The sequence below is a fragment of the Heterodontus francisci genome, chromosome 12 (genome assembly GCF_036365525.1).
Source record: "Heterodontus francisci isolate sHetFra1 chromosome 12, sHetFra1.hap1, whole genome shotgun sequence".
NCBI lineage: Eukaryota > Metazoa > Chordata > Chondrichthyes > Heterodontiformes > Heterodontidae > Heterodontus > Heterodontus francisci.
This window is the reverse complement of record NC_090382.1, coordinates 58,179,808-58,200,080: the sequence shown is the minus strand read 5'-3', so window position 1 is coordinate 58,200,080 and position 20,273 is coordinate 58,179,808. Positions and strand designations below refer to the sequence as shown.

General features: G+C 44.8%; 2 protein-coding genes and 1 pseudogene across 16 annotated transcripts in view; 1 reads left to right on the top strand and 2 right to left on the bottom strand.

Moving 5' to 3' along the window:
* Window positions 1–18,948, bottom strand: part of cdhr2 (cadherin related family member 2) — a 250,231-nt gene extending 231,283 nt beyond the window's left edge. For 5 of the 9 annotated variants that reach the window (XM_068043478.1, XM_068043476.1, XM_068043474.1 and 2 more), the window contains exons 1-2: window positions 18,147–18,516; window positions 11,449–11,611 (exon numbers count right to left, since the gene is read on the bottom strand). The gene's annotated coding sequence lies outside the window, so the exon portion shown is untranslated. The other 4 variants (XM_068043480.1, XM_068043481.1, XM_068043475.1 and 1 more) reach the window with 4 other exon arrangements.
* On the bottom strand, window positions 9,971–10,079 carry LOC137376099 (U2 spliceosomal RNA; annotated as a pseudogene).
* rnf44 (ring finger protein 44) overlaps window positions 16,552–20,273 on the top strand; it is a 189,516-nt gene continuing 185,794 nt past the window's right edge. For 2 of the 7 annotated variants that reach the window (XM_068043488.1, XM_068043487.1), the window contains exon 1: window positions 16,552–17,058. In XM_068043488.1, the coding sequence (XP_067899589.1) occupies window positions 16,944–17,058 (115 nt within the window). In that variant the 5' untranslated portion in view covers window positions 16,552–16,943. Of the gene's footprint in view, window positions 17,059–17,330; window positions 18,430–20,273 lie in introns of those variants that run through there. The other 5 variants (XM_068043486.1, XM_068043485.1, XM_068043491.1 and 2 more) reach the window with 4 other exon arrangements.

Below are 20,273 nucleotides of genomic sequence, written 5' to 3'. Positions count from 1 at the left end.
TGTGCAATTCTGGTTGCCACACTACCAGAAGGATGTGGAGGCTTTGGAGAGAGTACAGAAGAGGTTTACCAGGATGTTGCCTGGTCTGGAGGGTATTAGCCATAAGGAGAGGTTGGATAAACTCGGATTGTTTACACTGGAATGACGGAGGTGGAGTTTTACAAAGTTACGAGTGGCATGGGCAGAGTGGATAATCAGAAGCTTTTTCCCAGGATGGAAGAGTCAGTTACTAGGGGACATAGGTTTATGGTGCGAGGGGCAAAGTTTAGAGGGGATGTGCGAGGCAAGTTCTTTACACAGAGGGTGGTGAGTGCCTAGAACTTGCTGCTGGGGGATGTGGTGGAAGCAGGTACGATAGCGACGTTTAAGAGGCATCTTGACAAATATATGAATAGGATGGCAATAGAGGGATAAGGTCGCTGGAAGTGCAGAAGGTTTTAGTTTCGACAAACATCAAGATCGGCGCAGGCTTGGAGGGCCGAATGGCCTGTTCCTGTGCTGTACTGTTCTATGTTGAATCTGGGTATTAAATTATATTTTTGTGGAAGTTGAAAGACCTTACAACCTAACTCCTTAAACGCATGATTTGGTTCCTAGTTATAATTTATGAAAGATTCCCTCTTTAATACTTTGTTTACATGAATGATCTTTCTTCCGGTACATTTTTTTCAATTTTCTGCTGAAGGTGCAGTCTCTTGCCGGCAGTCCTCCATTCCTGAGTGTCCGTGGTACCCAGCACAGCAACGTCCACATTCTCATCTCACACCTACTTCATGTTTTTTTTTCTAACCGGCTTTCCCACGATTCTTGACCTCTGAAGGCTGACACCAGTGCTTGCACATTTATTGTGGACTTTTGTTGCTGTAGACAGCCGGATGTCTTAACTTGCTCTATTAGCATTATCTATTGAACCAATGCAGACAATGAAAACATATAGACTTCATTTAAAACTCCTGGAGCAACTGCAGTATGAGAACTTCGTGTGGAAATCGGATTGAAATGGCCCCTAAATAATGTTTTATTTTCTGTGCTTACATTAAACAATGGTTGTTGCTGTAGTAGTGAATTTACATTTCTACAATGGCAAACATGTTTATAACATCTGTGTCAATGTAAAAGGATTGAAAGGCTACAATGGTTGTTAATTTTTCTAAGACCATGAAGATTTGAAATAGCCAATTTTCTACTGAACACTAAGCACAGTGTGTGCAGATTTCTCGAACGCTAACTTTTTTTGTGCATCTGTCCGTTTCCCCTGCTCCTGTTTGCAAAACACGTTCTACTCCATCCCCAGCAAGCCAGCTCGAGTTTCGCAAATAAAACTGGATGAATAAGCAGAGACGAGCACACGAAAATGCCACCTTTCGTAAACAATATATTTTGGGGGCAGCTGTTGAGCCTGTTGTCAACCGATTGGTGTTCGGATCAGAACATCCCACCAATTGTGCTGCGGCTGTAATCAGCTGCTGTGCTGATCACAAGATAAATGAGCAGCGACCCCCAGATGGGAACCAAGGAAACTCAGGAATTGAGGAGTCAGCCTCGAGCAATCTACAGCCAGAGGATCGATCAAAGAAAGAGGAAGCAGGAGGGAAAGGAGTGACGATGGTAAAAGACTGAGGGAAAGAGAGAGACAGGATGGTGAATGAATGGGAGGTTCCAGAGATGGGGGAAAGTGAGACACCGTCTGAGAGAAGTAAATAACAGAAAAGAGATAGAAGATAAAACAAAAAGACTAAGAGGGAAATCTGTAAAACACAAGAGACAAAGGCACAAGACCCTTCACAGTGGTGTTATCAACCAAAATTTGACACAGCCACATCCAAAGGCGATTTTAAGGCTGATGTCCAAAAATATGGTCAAAGCAGTAGAGGTTGTAAGGAACATCTTTAAAAGAGGAAAGACAGGGACAGAGGCAGAGAGGCATGGGGGGATGGAGTTCCAGAGCTTAGGGCCTCAGCAGCTGAAGGTATGGCTGCCAATAGTGGAAGCAGTTAAAATCAAGTATTGGAGGAATGGAGATGTCTTGGAGGGTTCTGGGGCCGCAACAGATTAGAGTTACAGAGGGCCATGGAGGGATTTGAAAACAAGGGTGAGAACTTTAAAATCGAGGCTTAACCCAGGAGCCAATATAGGTCAGTGAGATCAGGGGTGATGGGTGAATGGTAAGGTGCAAGTTAGGATAAGGGCAACAGAGTTCTGGATCAGCTGAAGTTTATAGCAGGTAAAAGATGGTGGGCCGGCCAGGAGTGTGCTGGAGTAGCAGACTCTAGAAGTAACAAAAACATAGGTAAGGGTTTCAGCAGCTGATGAATTGAGGCAAGAATGAAGTCAGGTGATGTTACACACACACAGAGGTGGAAATAGATGGTCTTAGTGATGGCTTGGATATGTGGTTGGAAGCTCATCTTGGGGTCAAATATGACACAACAGTCTGGTTCAGCATCAGACAGTTGCTGGGGAGAAAGATGGATTCAGTGGATATGAAAGGTAATTTGTGGCAGGGACTGTTGACAATGGCTTTGGTTTCCCAATATTTAGTTAGAAGAAATTTCTGCTCATCTGGTACTGGCTGTTGGCTAAACAATCTGACAATTTAGTGGAGAAGTCGAGAGGGGTGGTGTTGAGGTAGCGTTGGGTGTTGTCACTGAGGGGCAGCATGCAGTTGAGAAATAGGAGGGGATTAAGGATGGATCCTTGGGGGATACCAGAGATAATGGTGCAGGAGGGAGAACAGAAGCCATTGCAAGTGATTCTCAGCTATGATTGGATGGATAAGAATGAAACCAGGCAAGTGCAGTCCCCCCAGTGGGAGGATGGAGGAAAGGCTTTGGAGGAAATGATGTAGTCAACCGTATCAAAGGTTGCAAACAGGTTGAGAAGAATGAGGAGGGATTGTTGACAACAGTCATAGTCAGATAGGATGCCATTTGTGACTTTGAGTCATTTTGATACTTTGGTGGTGGGTGGGGGGATGGTGGTTTGGAGGAATTCAAACATGGATTCCAGGAAAGCTGAGCACAGATTTGGGAGGCAACAGCACATTCAAGGACTTTAGTGAGGAAATGGAGGTTGGAGATGGGACAGCAGATTGCAAGGATGGAGGGTTCAGCGGTTGGTTTTTGAGGAGAGGGGTGATGAGGGCAGATTTGACAGAGGGGGAACAGTACCTGAGGAGAGAGAACCTTTAACACAATCAGTTATCATGGAAGCCATGAAATGAAGTTGGGTGGTCAGAAGTTTAAGGGACTGGTTTTGAGAGAGCAGGAGGTGGGTTTCATGGAGAAGATGAGTTCAGCAAGGGTGTTATGACCACATGGTGTGATGTGGGGGGTTCCCACTGTTCAGCTTCCACCTGACTGTAGCAAATGTATTTGTATTAGAGTTTAGCCCCTTGGTGTTTTATTTGTCCAATAAACAGACAGCGATAGGTTTTCTTGTAGGTTTTAAAAATAGGAAGTCAATTGTTTATTGATTAATACACCTTATCCCAAAATTGTTGTAACAGCATCCACTCACACATTTCCTTGCACACACACATATGCACAAGAAACTGATAAAGAAGGGGAGAAGGAAGGTGCCTTTTAGTGGGGGGAAAAGTTATGATAAACCTGTTAAATTTTCTTGGAATTCAAATTCTGGATGGATGCAGTCCTGAGATGATTGTAGATTTTTCTCTTGATTTGAAAGTCCAATTGAAGACAATGTGTCACTTCTAGCTCTCCGTGCTGTGTAATGTAAATGTTGGATTCTGCAGCAGTACATATGCTTTTTCTGGCTTGGTCAGAACACAAGCTATTAGGATGTTGCTTCCCCGCATAACCGCCCCCGCCTCCGCCCCCTCTCTCTGGCTGTCTTTTTGAAGGTAAAGCTGCTATCCCTCACCTGTGAGGAGACACTCCGGTTTCATCCCCATGGTGATCGCACAATGGCCCAGGACATGGCTACTTCATACCTTCTTCTTTGTTTCAGAAGAAGGCATTTAATTCTGGAATGTTTTAGGATATTTGTAGGATGGGTTCAATGAGACCTCTTAGTTTTGAAGATTTGTCCTTTTGAATACACAAAGGCCAATCCCTTTTTTCACTTCAATGGCCATTTTGGACCATTGCTCACTTTTTAAAATAAAGATTCATTTTTTAAAGACAGTCCACTTTTCATAACTCTTTAGAGTTAGTCCAGGATTATTGTATCATTGCACTTCCGGTGTGCATGACAGAAGGCATGAGGGAAAATAGAGAAAGGTCTGGGTCCAGGGCTAAGGCATGGGGGAAGCTGAGAAGATGTTTGGCCAGACAGGCCAGGGGGAGGGAGGAAAGTGGCAGAGGCAGCTGAATAGATAATCGCAAACGTGGCGACAAAGAAGTCCATGAACTTCTTTGAGGCAAAGGTGGAGGAGAGGAGAGAGGGATTTAAAAATACAGTATTCTGTACAGAAGAAAAAAGCTGTGGTTATCTTTAAATTCCAGAATGATCCTGGAATATTGAGCAGTTTTGGCAGAGAAAAGCAGGACCCAATCGTGTTTTATATGGTCCAGACAGATCTCGCAATGAATGGCTAAACCAGTTGTCCGCCATATAAGTTCAAGTCCCTATTCCTTGGACTTAAGGAAATGGAGATGGGGGCCATACCAGTGGGAATGACCAGGGTGAGAGAGAGTAATGGTTTTAATGGGAACTGAGGCATCAACGGTGGAGGTGAAAATTGAAGGGGAAAGAAAAAGACAAACTTTTTTTATTTTTTTATTTCCAAAATATACTTTATTCATAAAAATCTGTAAAAATAAAATACATTACCAGTTTCAAACAGCACCAAGTCAAAAAATACAAACAGTGCAAAGGAGGTCCGCTTGCTTCATTACAATCATGAGTTGCCTCACAACCCTTCCATTTCACATTTGTCATGCCAATTACATCTTTACATTTTACAGCAAATGAAAATTTTCCCGATACAGTTCGAGGGGTTTCCCATGGATCCAGCCCCTCGGTTCAGCTTGGTGGGGGGGACCTTACGCTGTGGTCTTTCCCCATTGAGCCTTTGCTGCGGCTGCCCCAAGTTTTAGCGCGTCCCTCAGCACGTAGTCCTGGACTTTGGAATGTGCCAGTCTGCAACATTCGGTGGTGGACAACTCTTTGCGCTGGAAGACCAGCAAGTTTCAGGCAGACCAAAGGGCGTCTTTCACCGAATTGATAGTCCTCCAGCAGCAGTTGATGTTTGTCTCGGTGTGCGTCCCTGGGAACAGCCCGTAGAGCACAGACTCCTGTGTTACAGAGCTGCTTGGGATGAACCTCAACAAAAACCATTGCATCTCTTTCCACACCTGCTTTGCAAAGACACATTCCAGGAGGAGGTGAGCAACTGTCTCTTCCCCACCACAGCCACCGCGGGGACATTGTGCGGAGGGGGCGAGACTTCGGGCATGCAAGAAGGATCTGACGGGGAGGGCCCTTCTCACCACCAGCCAAGCTACATCTTGGTGCTTGTTTGAAAGTTCTGGTGATGAGGCATTCTGCCAAATGACTTTGGCGGTCTGCTCGGGGAGCCATTCGACAGGATCCACCGTCTCCATTTCCTGTAGGGCCTTGAGGACATTCCGTGCAGACCACTGCCTGATGGATCGGTGGTCAGAGGTGTTTTCCCGCAGAAACTGCTCCACGAAGGATAGGTGGTACGGCACGGTCCAACTGCATGGAGAGTTCCGCGGCAATGTGACCAAACCCGTCCTTCGCAACACCGGGGACAGATAGAACCTCAGCACGTAGTGACACTTGGAGTTTACGTACTGGAGGTCTACACACAGCTTGATGCAGCCGCACACGAAGGTTGTCATTAGGATTAGGGCCACGTTGGGTAAATATTTCCTGCCCTTATCCAGAGGTTTGAACATCGTGTCCCTCCGGACCCGGTCCATTTTAGATCCCCAGATGAAGCGGAAAATGGCTCGGGTGACCGCCACAGCGCAGGAGTGGGGTATGGGCCAGACCTCCGCCACGTACAGCAACGTGAGTGCCTCGCACCTGATGACCAGGTTCTTACCCCCAATGGAGAGAGATCGCTGCCCCCACATGCTCAACTTTTGTTGTACCTTGGCTACTCGCTCCTCCCAGGTTTTGGTGCACGCCCCGGCCCTTCCGAACCATATCCCCAGCACCTTCAGGTAGTCAGACCTGACGGTGAAGGGGACAAAGGATCGGTCAGCCCAGTTCCCAAAGAACATGGCCTCGCTCTTGCCGTGGTTAACCTTGGCTCCCGAGGCCAGTTCGAACTGGTCGCAGATGCTCATCAGTCTGCGCACGGACAACGGATCCGAGCAGAAGACGGCGACGTCATCCATGTACAGGGAGGAGTGAACCTGAGTGCCTCCGCTGCCTGGGATTGTCACCCCTCTTATGCTCGCATCCTTCCTAATAGACTCAGCAAAGGGTTCAATACAGCAAACAAACAAGACCGGGGAGAGAGGACAGCCCTGTCTGACTCAAGATTGGATTGGGAAACTTTCCAATTCCCACCCATTGATTGAGACTGCGCTACTGATATTTGTGTAGAGCAGTTTGATCCAATTGCAGATTCCCTCCCCAAACCCCATTTTGGAAAGCACGTCCATCATGTAGGTGTGCGATATCCTGTCAAAAGCCTTCTCCTGGTCCAGGCTGATGAGGCAGGTGTCCACCCTCCTGTCCCGCACATAGGCGATAGTATCCCTGAGTAGCGCGAGACTATCAGAGATCTTCCTGCCGGGTACAGTACAGGTCTGATCAGGGTGGATTACTGACTCAAGAGCAGACCTGACTCGACTGGCTATGACTTTGGACAGAATCTTGTAGTCAACATTAAACAATGAGATGGACCGCCAATTTCTGATTTCTGCCCTCTCCCCCTTCCGCTTGTAGATGAGGGTGATGATGCCTTTCCTCATGGATTCTGACATGCTGCCAGCCAGGAGCATACTCTCGTATACTTCCAGCAGGTCCGGGCCGACCCAGTCCCACAGGGCCGAGTACAACCCGACTGGTAAGCCGTCGCTTCCGGGAGTTTTACTCCTCTCGAAGGACTCGACGGCCTGTGTCAGCTTATCCAGAGTTGGTGGCTTGTCCAGCCCCTCCCTCCTGCTGTCATCTAAGACCTCTGTGATAGATGACAGGAAGGACTGGGAGGCTCTGCTGTCTGTGGGCTTCGCGTCATACAGCCCACAATAAAAGTATTTGCTGATCCTTCATATGTCGGATTGCGAAGACGTCACCGAGCCATCTTCTTCCTTCAGGCTGCTGATAACAGAGCTCTCTCTGTGTACCTTTCGGAAGAAGTAACGTGAGCACGTCTCATCCTGCTCGATGGAGCGGACTCTGGACCGGAAGATGATCTTGGAGGCCTCCGTGGCAAAGAGCGAGGCCTGCTGGCTCTTCACCCCTTGGAGATCCTCCTTGACCTCGACCCCCATTGACTGCAGTCGGAGCAGATTTTGCATACTTTTCTGGAGTCGGGACATTTCCCTCTGTCTCTCTCTCGCTCTCTGAAAACCTGTGTGGATGAAGAACCTCTTGATGTTCTCCTTGATCGCTTCCCACCAGTGAACTGGAGACTCAAAGAGGGGTTTCACGGTCCTCCAACCTTTGTAATCCCTTTTGAGTTCCTCACCGCTCTCTGGGGTCAGCAGTGTAGCATTGAGCTTCCACGTCCCTCTGCCAACCCGCTGGTTGTCCTGTAAGTGACAGTTGGCCAGTAAGAGGCAGTGGTCGGAGAAGAACACCGGCTTGACGTCGGTGGATCCGACCGTGACCGCACGGGACACAAACAGGAAGTCAATCCTGGAACGGGCAGACCCGTCCGATCTTGACCATGTGTATCTGCGCTGCGCTCCGTCTGCACGTTTGCTGAAGACGTTGTGCAGTTTGGCATCTTTAACTGTTTCTATTAGGAATCTGGACGTAGCGTCCAGTTTGCTGTCGTCTCTGCCGGATCGTCCAGCCGCATCGATGATGCAGTTGACGTCACCGCCTAGAATGACCGGCCTGGACATCGCCAGCAGCAGTGGGAGCTGCTGGAAGACGGTCAGCCGCTCGCTGCGTTGTACCAGGGCGTACACGTTGATCAACCGGAGCGGAGCGTTGTTGTACATTACGTCTGCTACGAGGAGGCGACCGCCCACCACCTCCTTAACTTCGGAGATGGTGAAGTTACCTCCCCACAGCAGAATACCCAGGCCGGAGGAACGGCAATCATTACCTCCTGACCAGATCGATGGCCCGTGGGACCACCATTGCGACCACTGCCTGTAGGTGCTGAGGTGTGGTATTCCACACTCCTGCAGAAGCAGTAGGTCGGCTTTGACCTTGGCGAGGTAATCCAAGGTTGAATCACATCGTGTAGTGGATTTAATGCTATGCACATTAACGGAAGCAATTCTTACACCCATTTTTTTAAAGTTAGTTGTTGCTTCCCATACCATTTGTCCTTGCTAGTCCCAGTCCTTTGGGATGTTCCTGCATACCCATAGTGTGTGCTTGCTGTTTCACATTAGTTGGGCTCAGAAACCCCTCCTGGTTTTTCATGCAGGGTTTGTTCCGCTGGGTTGACATCGGGGGGGGTCTTGTAGGCAGCAAGGATTGGGTTGCCCTCTGCTGCTTCCCTCTGTTCCTCCTCGAAAACATCACTGCTCCCGGCTTCCCGGAGCTGAGGTGCACCAGACGTGTCTTTGCTCTCGGTGTCCCGGAGCTGGGATGCGCTGGCCGTGTCGTTCGGTGTGGCGCTTTGGGGTTGGGGCACGCCGGGCCCATCACAGCTTCCAGTGCCCGGGAGCTGGGGGGCTTTATCTTCCAGCTCCTTGGAGTTCTGCCACCTCTTTTGAAGGGGCTGTCATTCCAGCATTTCTCCATCCAGTGAAGAGGAGCTGTTGTGGTCTGTCTCAGATGGTAGCCTCCTCTTGCCACTGGTTTGGGTGGTGGCCTGTTCCGCTTTTGAAGGTCTTTTCTTTGTGGTTTTCCTTTGTACCACTTGCCACTGACCTGTTTGTCCATCTGCTGCCTCCTCCTCCATTGATTCTGTCTGGGAGGAGGCGTTTCCGGGTACAGGGTAGGTGCTGGGTCGCTGGTTTCAGCTGCCTCCCCTTTCTTCTCTTTCTCAGGTTGAAGTTCCTCACTGCGGGGAAGGTTGCTGGTCTCCTTTCGAACACCGGACGCCTTTGTCGCACCTTCTCCCAGCCTTTCCTTGGATCTTGCCACCTGAGCATAACTGAGGCAGCGTTTGGGGCAGGTTTTGTAGAGGTGGCCTGCTGCACCGCACAAGTTGCAACACTTAGTCTGCTTACAGTCCTTGGTCCGATGGCCTTCCTCCTTGCAGTTCTTGCAAACAACCGTGCTGCAGTTTTCTGCCACGTGACCAGATTTGCCACAGGTGCAACAAACTCTGGGCTGCCCCGCGTAGACCAAGAAGCCTCGACTTCCCCCGATAGCGAAGCTGGAGGGAGGGTGGATAATGGCTCCACTGGCATCGACCTTCAAGGTCACCTTGACCTGCCGCTTGCTGGTCCAAATCCCAAAGGGGTCCTTGACATCAATGCTGCTGCCAGCCACCTCGACGTACCTGGCGAGAAAGGTGAGTACATCCACCACCGGAACATGGGGGTTGTAGAGGTGAATCGTCACCACCTGGTCCCGTTGTGACGGAAGCGTGAAGAGCGGCTCCGCTGTGAGGATCGACAGTGGCGCCCGGTCCCCTTTCTCCTTGAATGCCTTCAGGAACTTAATGCATCCCGCCACATTCTTGAACGTCACGTTGAAGTATCCACTGCTGTGAAAATCCTGCAGGCAGAAGACGTCCATAGCTTGAAATCCACAGCAATCGAAGAGGATTTTCTTGATGAAGAAGGTGCGATCGACCGGTGCATCTCCTTCCTTGTCCTTCACAACCACCCGAACGGTGTTCCGCACTCCCTGGCCTGAAGCTCGAAGATTGGTTATAGCCATTTTACTCAAAGCCTACCCAGGATCAAAAGGCAATGACCATGGTCTCTTCTCTGCCAAGTAAGCACTGATAAGAACAGATACTACACTTGATCTTAGCGAAAAGGCCGAGAAGTGACAAACTGATATGGAGGTTTAAAAAGTTAGAGAGAGCTCTATCCTCCTTGTAGAGAAACAGTTAGACTTCAAGTCAATTCCCCCCTAGTAAGGTGCTAACTGTCATGAAGACCCCTCCCCCCACCTGCCAAGAATGAGGCATATTAATTTCATATGAGCATTAATTTTTAAACTGCTGCTGGAGTGAAGAAATTACTTGTTAAAAAGAGATCACCAGGCACTTGACTGGAGGACATTTGCATACTAAGAGATGATGCTTGTGGAGACAAAGCAGCTACTCCCTGGTCCAATTAACCCAAATGGATTTTGATCACCAGACATTGAAGGTGTAAGGAAGCTCGTATTCCAGGGTCTGCGGAGAAGATAGAATCCACAAACGCAGAAGTGGTTAAACTAGCTGGTCACATGACTAACCTGCTGGTCCAAGCTTTTGAACTAGACACAGAACAGTTTGAATTCAGACGGCAATTTGCAATTGAACCTGGAACAAGACAGCCTCTCTCCTGGCTGGCTGTCCCTCACTTTCTCCCAAGCCTCCGGACCCACTGAAGACACACAAACCTCAAGAGAACGGACAAGTTAAAGCATGCACCGAGCCCTAACGAACAGCAAAACTGAGCGGCAACCAAAGATTCAACATCAAACTCAAAGGACTGTAATTACCAGATATTGCCTCAAACTTTTCCCCTTTATTCCTTCTACTTTTTCTGTCTCTATCTGCGTGTGTGTTTATCGTGTGTGCATGCTAGCATGGTCGCGGCACGTACTTGCAGCCGTTAACTGAATTAGAGTTTAAGATTAATAAACTTCCACCTTTCTTATTTAAATCCAAGAAAACCTGTCTGATTTCTTTGCCTTACAATTGGAAGACAGGGAACAAGGATTCATTGGGGGTGGGGGTGGGGGTAACCCTGTTACGGTTACACCAGGCAAAGGCTGAGAGGGGACCCCTAACTTACCTGGTCGTAACACTACTATCAGGACAGCAGCAGTGGAGAGGAATCATGAGCATACTCCTGTAATCCTGTGACAGTGTACCATGCATTAATACACTGCTCCACCTCATCTACTCACAGTACATTTTACTGGGGCAAGAAACCAACTGGAGTCATTTTCATTTTAGCTCCTTTGCTATTACAGAATTTTGAATCACACATATAATTCACAACCATATATGAACACAGCAGGTACATGACAATGATGTGTCTTAGTGCTGTGACAGTTTATATTGCACAAAAACTGATTTAGGGTTTAACAAAGTCTTTGAGGAACCAGTGAATTCTGATCAGTTTGAAGTATCAAAAGACACTTGACACGGAGATGGCTAAGGGTACAAACAAGCAAAGGTTTATTCAATACAAGTATACATACAGGGGATGCAGCTTGCTCGATCTGCCCGAGAGAGACTGCTCGACGATCGTCATTCGCTTCACGTATTTATACACTATTGCAACAGTGCCTATGTGCCAGTACACACATTGTTCCAAGTGTCCTGTTGTTTTGCAGCTCACAATGTATTCTGTTTATCACAGGTCTATAAGACAAGACAAAGGGTTAATTAAAACTGTGCTAAGCTAATCAGGTCTCAACTTTTTTACTGATCAGGTCTCAAACCTTTTAACGCCTACAGCTATGTGACACCATCATACTGAGCTTACCGTTCTAATTCCCCTAACATGTACTTTTCCACTCTACATAATCGGTCTTAGCTATTTTTTTCCCCTACATGGTGTAATGGGTTATAAAATGGCTAAATGAGTTAGAATTATAACAGTTCAGGTACTTGCTAGTTTTGCAGTGTTTGGAAACTTATTAAAAAGTAAAAAGAAATTCAGTTTGGAAACCCTCGTTAGCTATGCACCTCTCTCCAAGTCACATGCCATCTTGACTTGACACTGTCATTGCTTCATCATTGCTGGGTCAAAATTCTAGTACTTCCTACTTAATAGCACGGTGGGAGTACCTTTACTATACAGACTTCAGTGAAGCATGAAGGCAGCTCGCCACCACCTTCTCAAGGACAACTAGGGATGAGCAATAAATGCTGCCCATATCGCAAGAATTAATTTTTTAAAAATTTCTACAAGAAAGAGAAACAAAGATTTTTAAAGGCCGTATGCTATTAGCACAGCTGTGTCTGAGACTTTCCATACAATGTTACAACCGAGGTGGGAGGAGTGCACTGTCTTTCTCTAGTTCCAATTGTCCACAGGTCACAACATATATTTAAATATTTACCCAGTTTCCGATACGGCCAATTATATACTCTATTTTTATTTCAGAATAAAATCCACCAACCAGGTTTCTTAAACAAAATGATCAATTTATTATAAAACAAGACATATTCATTAAAATGCAAAGCATTAAAGCACAGATTGAAATATAAAAGTCCCCTTCTAACTTCGCCCAACACACACACACACACACTCTCTCTCTCTCTCTCTCGCACGCACGCATTAAAGAAAAAATAAAGAGGTTTTCTCTGCAGAGATTGTGTTACAAAAAAGACAAAAATATACTTTGGCCAGATACTTCTTTAAGGAAAAGGATTAGATATGGAATTATATCAGTTGTCCCTTTTCTGGCATCCCAATACGTGTAGACGGCTGTCACTGGGATCTTTTTGGAGCAGTTCTCTTCAGGCAACGTCAAGGATAAGTCTGGCAATCTTTCCAGGAGAAATGTAGCATCAGGGATTTCAGCTGTGGCACACTGGATTCCCAGGGTTTCTCAGAGAGGTGGAGAAAGGATGAGCTGGATGTTTCTCTCAGCAGGCTGCAAACCTAACTGACTCAAAATATTCAAAACGAAACCAACTCTTGATTACCATAAATCTTGACATGTCACTTCTCTATAAACAACTCCCCTAGTCACCAAGGCTCCTGTTATTTGTTTAGCTTAAGACATGTGACATCCAGTAAAGGTTGTTTTTAAATACAAAGCTCAAGTCCCAAAGTCCTTCCAGCAACCTTAAAAAAAAAGTCCAGCATCTATGGAATCACTTCAGTCCTCCAAAGGAATCCATTTCTACAATTTTGAAAAACGAGTCCTCACAAAATATTTTTTAAAATGGAAGTACTTTCATAACATCAGCAAGTAAACAGTAACTTTACTCCTAACTTTAACTGTGGCCTTAAACAAATTCCAACCACCTTATTTAACATTAATTTTAACTGGTCCTGAAACAGTCACCTATTGAAGCCTGAAGGTGACATTTATCAAGAATAGAGTAGAGATTGTCTGTAGATGTTTAACTATATTAACTAGAAATGTGAGCAATTCTCATGAAAAAAAATCACAAGTAAAGGCTATGGAAATTATTCAAAAAGTTGATAAAAGCTAACAAGGGGAGAATATCTGCAGACACTGACAACTAAAATAGCCCTACTTCCAAACTTATCTGTAATTCTATAACTTCTTCAATGAATTAAAGTCCACAATAAGTTCATACTATCGTAATGTTGCAAATGACTTTTAAATGTGAGTTTTGCAATGTCATTTGTAGCAGGATGCAAATTGAATGCACAATTTTGAAAATAAAGCTTGTGATAAATGGCCCTTTGGCCCAACTGGTCTATGCCAGCATTTACATTCCACACGAGCCGCCTCCAACCCCTTTTCATTTAACCCTATCAGTACATCCTTCTATTCCTTTCTCCCTAAGTTTTTGTGCTATTATTAAGCCATCATGCCTCTTCTTTGATGTGTAAATGGAATGTCCAATGAAGGAAAAGAGCTTAGTTAAAATCCGGTGATCTACATGTAAATTATTAGAAAGGAGTAATGCTTACAGTTCAATGGATAAGACAGCCTAACAACTGAGCATACACTGGCAAAAATAAAAACTGGGGAAGTCAATGTTCTTATTTTCTGCTTGGTTAACTGGATAATGGAACATTCCTGTCTATTGATTTACAACCCCTGTATCTGATGCAAGCCCAATCTACTATCATGGGATTTTTTTTCATGTATAGATTTGTTTCCGTAAACATATTTTCAGCAGAATACCACTGTAGGAGTTAGGACTTTAACATGCTAACGTTCTCTTCTGTTGCTAAAAAGTAACCCTATATCCATACAGTAGAAGTTTATTGATACTGCTATTTATTGACAAAGTACAATGCAAATTGTGACATAATTTTTTGCTGTAATATTAAAGTATAAAACACAATAACAAAGCATTATACCTCTGTGTAAATCTGAGTAATTTCATATTCAATTTTCAAAATGAATTTAGCTGTGGGATTGGTATTGTTTTCCTCTTGCTAAAGTTTTTCCCAGTGCTACAGTAATAGTGCAAATTAAATGTATTTAAATAATTTATTCAGGAAACTGATTCACATTGACAGCTTTGACTCATTGGACTCTTGAAATATAATTTCACATTCTACGCAATACAGCCATAACAGAATATCCTCAAGATTGGATTAATTATGTGATAAATAAACCAAAGTATTTTTATGGGGGACGGTTCTTGGAGAATTTCCAAAGTGACATCTAAAGACTTCTAAAGAGATTGGGAAGCAGACTCATTTGGTATCATGGGTACAATGGAATCATTCAACATAATTATAATAGTTGCCATTAAAATGAGCCCCCTGTTTCAAAACTGGTTTTCCTTGGAATACTTGAGGCAAAAATTCATCTGGGCCCGGCCTTTGCACACCCAACTGTGAAGCATTAGACCAGCCTGAAATTGGGCCTCAGGCCTTATAAACATTTTGTGCCTGTAGCTGTTGCACATCCACAGGTAGCTTGTGCAATTCAACAAGAAGAATGTCAGGCCGCTTGCCTCACCAGCAGTGCCAGAAAGTAAGTCTGGGGGGGGGGGGGGGGGAGAGGGGAGGGGGCAGTGGGATGGTATTTCTGCTGGCTCCACAGGAAGGTTGTTGTAAAACTTGGAATTAAAAAAAAATGTACTTTGAATTGGTGGCCACCAAAGAATCCTGAGTAGGATGGGCTTGATGCTCATTACTGCCCAATTTCACAGGTGGGACTGAAAATAACCATTAGACTCCTCTTTTACACATGTGAGGACTCAACACCTGCTTCTGGAGGCCGCTGGGTGTACTTGAAAAATGGCTCGACTCAATTTTGGGTTGGATGTTTTTCAGGTATTTTCAGGGTGCAGGACATTGATCACTAAAATTGGGCCTCATTGTGCCAATTTGACAGCCATAAAATGGACATAAGGTCTAATTTCTATAACCTCTGTCATATACTGTAAACCTGTAAAAACAGTAGGTTTAAAAATAACATTTGTTTTAAATGCTTGTTAAAAACACATCACTGTAAATAAAATGTTTCTTAAAATGTTATTATAGCAATTTATTCTATTTCTAGAAGAGAAATGATGGACTCAAAATATTTGTGATTTGGTTCATGGTAGTTAATTTAGCCTTCTACTTGTGGAATAAATTTCAAACCGAGTAAGAAGATAATGTCTGCTATAACATAAATTGACGAACAATAAAAATCAGCCCATATCTATATGTAAGTGTATGTCTCATTATAGGCAGTTTATACTATCGGTAGACTCACTAGGATGTTGACTTACTAATTGTATGATTGTTCTGCCACTAATCAGAGTTGAGATGCCCTATACTAATTACAAACTTGTATTATAAAGTTAAACAAAAACAAGAAATGCTGGATTCACTCAGCAGGTCTGGCAGCATCTGTGGAAAGAGAAGCAGAGTTAACGTTTCGGGTCACTGACCCGAAACGTTAACTCTGCTTCTCTTTCCACAGATGCTGCCAGACCTGCTGAGTGAATCCAGCATTTCTTGTTTTTGTTTCAGATTTCCAGCATCCGCAGTATTTTGCTTTTATTATAAAGTTAAATGCTGGCACTCAGTTCCATATGGAAGGGTCTCGGGTAGCAACTGAGCCACAGAATTTCCTACATTTGACTTACGCTGAAATCTACATCAAAATTTATGCTTATCTTACTACCGGCAATTGACGCTGCAATTTCTTCCGAAACTACTTTGCACAAGTCGGAAAGTTGAAAATCTCCGATAAAACGAGCACAAATTCAGCGAAACCATTAGAGGCCTGAAAAACCATAGGCAGCTTCCTTCTTTAAGTCCCTCTTTATTTTATTGATGTTATGAACATGAGTCAAAGTCATCAAACCATCATTTACCAGCATTAAGTACTGCTGCATATACAAGAAAATGTAATTGTGGAATTTTTTTAAGGTTACAGAATCTGAGCCACAATAATGCATTAAATGATTTTTAAAAATTACAGCACAGTGACAAAAAAAAAATCATAACGAAAATCCCCAAGAAACTGGCTATCGAAACCCCCGTCCAAGGCTGAAACTCCTTGGTTACACTGACTTCAGGTTAGGTGTGGACGTGCTGCATCTAAATATTTGGAGTTACTGTTCATGTAAATGAAAAAAACTTGCATTCCCTGGTCTTTTGGACGGAACTATGGTCATGAAGTTAAATGGGGTTTTGGTGGGCATAGCTCCGTAGCTGCGCAAATGATTGAATAAATTTGCGCGCAGCGAGGTTCTGGTAAAATTGGAGTAACTCGTGAATTCCCTCAGTAAAATCGGTGGAACACGGCTCTCACAGCACTGACACATGGAAAATGATGAGGCTATAGCGGCCCCATTTTTCAAAATGTGGGTGAAGACAGTGCAGGGTTTAAATCACATTCATCAAAAGTTCCAGGTTGAGTATCCTGGAACTAGCTGAATAGCTAGTTTCAGCCACAGCAACAATTTGGGAGCTACAACTGGTCTTTCTTTCCCTGGGCCATCCAATGACCCTCACTAGAGTGCATGGAACAAGATCTGCCTCAACTGTCATCTCCTGGATGGTAAAATAGCCTACCAACTCGACTTTCACATGAGAAGTGGCACCTGTGGAATTGTTTATAATCAAGACGTCAACGAGGATGAAACAAATAACATGATGAGGACAAAGCCAAACTTGATCATGCCTTTCGATGCATTACGTTTCAGTAAGGTTTGAAGAAATTTCAGAAATCGTTCTAATATATTAAAGATTTTAAAACTTATTTTATATAAATGCAGTGGGAAGTATGACACAAGACAGTAGGAAAACATACAAAAAAAATCACCAGTCACTAGGTTAAAACAACTGATCACGTCACCTCGTTTATACATTGTTTCTTAATTTATTTTGAAATGCGCATTTACTGGTGTACCAAATTCAATTGGAAAGCTGATACATGCGGTGTTATACGGTGTGGTCAAAATAATCATCTCATGCTGCAAAGTATCAACGTTGCAGTGGCCTTCACTGAAATGGCATAGTTCGCTTATTGTGCTGGTGTGCTAAATATCACTAAATGGGAGCAGGTTGCTGCAGGAAGAGCGAGGATGCCTGTTTTAATAGACTGCATCAAGCAGGGCCAAAGGGAAATCTCACCGACATCCCGTCATGGGGTATCGATGTGTCGAGTCTGAGAAGTGCCTTTGCAGCGCTGGCTCTGAGAAGCTTGAGCTGAACACAAAGTATCGGCTGCGGTTGGAAGCCTGGATTCAATGTAACAATCTGCAGCGTCGGATCCCGAGCTGGCACCGGCCGCTCCCAGCGCCCCAGCCCAGGCACACACACACAGACAAGGGGAATTGTCTAAGCAGGGCCACTGCAGAAACAGGCTGCAATTGCGCGGCGTTTTCTTTTTGTGTTTGTGTAGACAGAAGTTACTGTACTCACCATAAAGTTTTTGGCCAGTTTTCCTGGTAAGAGAGGCGAAAACGATCGGGTTTAAGTGGGGGAAGGCGAGCAGCAGCTGGAATGTTCTGCCTGTCCCTGGCACTGGGCTGTGACCATTTTGTGGGTGTGTTGGACATTTAAGTTTGGCGACCGCCGGGGTTCCCTATTACATTCAGAAAAGAGAGAGAGGGTGAAAGAGGGGGGAAATCCATCGATTTAAAGGGACAAGGCTGAGGTTGGTTTGATGGAAAGTTTAATGTCTGGGATTTAGAAGAGGTGAAGGATGCCGACGGGATTTTTGCTTTTTTTTAGGAGGGGGTCAAAATGCCGATTGTAAATAGTTCCCAGCCGAACGGGGAAACTCGCCTGTGTTCCCGGTTCAATCCCCTGCTTCCAGCCAAGCGGGGCTCTCGGTGCCAGGGGGGAGGAATTCGGGAACAAGCCGCTCAGTTCGGAGCCTCTCCGGATGCAGAGGGGAGCCGCCTCTTGCTGCAGCCTGTGGATGCTCGGGCCGCCCGGCGCTCCCCGCCTCCGCTCCCGGGCAGCCCGCTCAGGCCCCGGCCTCAGGGTGCCGGCTGCAGCCCAGCTCTCCAGGCCGGCTCGGGGGCTCTGCGGGCCGCTCGACACGGTGCGAGGATCTCCTCAGCAGGTAAGAAGCCGTTAACCGCATCAGTAAACATTGACGATTGTTGTTGTTGAAAGTCAGAGGAAAGGGGCGGGCTGAGCGAGATTTTCTTTGACTTCATGTCTTGATTTACCTTCAGGCTGCTGTTTGATTTGCTGAATGTGTCTGCACTGTAGAATGCGTTGAGAAATGCAAAGGATGTTGTGCCGCTTTCCTCCCGCTTTGATATGGCCAGAGTAAGGAGATGTGTGACACGGGAGTAAACGCTTGAACTTCTGTCACTGAAACAGGCGTCCAGTGATCTGTTGCCTCTGCGAATTTGTCTCTGATTCCCTGTGTGTCTAATTCCAGAGACCCTTGATCGACGGGTGTCTTTTTGGCACAATTGACATTATATCCTGGATTTCTGGAAAACGAGTTCCGAGATTCCAGTTTTTACGCGACCCCCTTTGTCTCCTTTTGCCCTAATGTGACCGTGAAGGGTTTTGTCTGATCCATTGCTTTGAGGACAAATGTGTTCTTCCAACTTGGCAACTCAAATGCGAGCAGGAATGCATTGCTGCCTTCACAGCAGCAAAGTTCAGGCTGTGAAAATACTGCCACTGAAAACGCAGCTGTAGTTCCTCTGTACATGCAGTAAAGCAAGTGTTTTCCCAGGTTAGATTCCAGGGTCTGTGGGTCTAAGCCAAGCATACGGATTAAAGAATTGCTCTAATTATGTAGGATATTTTCAGTAGAGTAGCTCCACAGTAGAAGGATGCAAAATATAGTGAATAGTGTGGGATTAAAGAGATGTTGATGCAAGGGGAGATTTTGAGTCAGCTACCAAGTTATAATGGCAAATATTCAAATCGGTGCCACTATGAAAGAAACTTGGAGTGGATTTGGTTTACATTGGCACTGATTTGGAATGCTAAAATGAGCCTGAATTATACATTTTTTACGTTGAAATTTAGCTGATTCTGTGTCTGGGCTGACCTCTGAAAAGCCACGTTCACAATGCAAAAACTCAATTAAAAATATAAAAATAGTGATATCTGCTTATAGGTTCTTTTTGGTGATACATTGTAATAAGCTTTATATTCCAGTTCATTACTAAAACATAAAAATATCATTTGATAGACTTGTATTGCTGCCTATATTATTATACCATGCCATTTGGTTGAATCCACACCTGTTTATATTTGCTGAAATAACAAAATAGCAGGATATTTATTTCTTCAGTGACCATGTACAACAGATTTCAACTAGATTTCAATAACTTCCATCAAAAACAGTTATATTTGAGCGAGGTTTAACACTTGTGCTATAGCATTTTCTTCACAAATGTCTGACAAGAAAAGGTCTAAAAGATGATTACAACTCTCAGGTACAGCGAGACAATTGGAACTGATTTATCAACTTCGAGGCTATTGTAGTTAACTATAAAGAAGCAATTTCTTTGAAGAGAAGAAGATGTGCATTCAGGACTTTTTATATCTATTTATTTGACAGGTTGATTGAAGAATGTTATGACATAAGACCTTGTGGGTGGGGGGAGTACTGTCTACAAGATGCTTTCCAATTATATGTGGGCATAAATAGAAATACACAAATCGAAATTTTTAGCTTATAAAATACAAGTTCAACTTAAGATCCCCTCATGACTGATGCAGAGTATGTAATGTGTAATGGAGGCATAGAAGCTGTCTCACACTATATAGGGTTGGAATCACTTGAGTGGCTCTCTACTTCCTCAGCATGTGAAGAGGCAAATCTGGTCACAGTGGTTGATATGAATCTCAAGGAAAAAATGCTATTTTTTTTTAAGTGACCTGCACACAGCAGCTGCTACTAACTCCCAACTAATATTAATGCTTAAATAATTA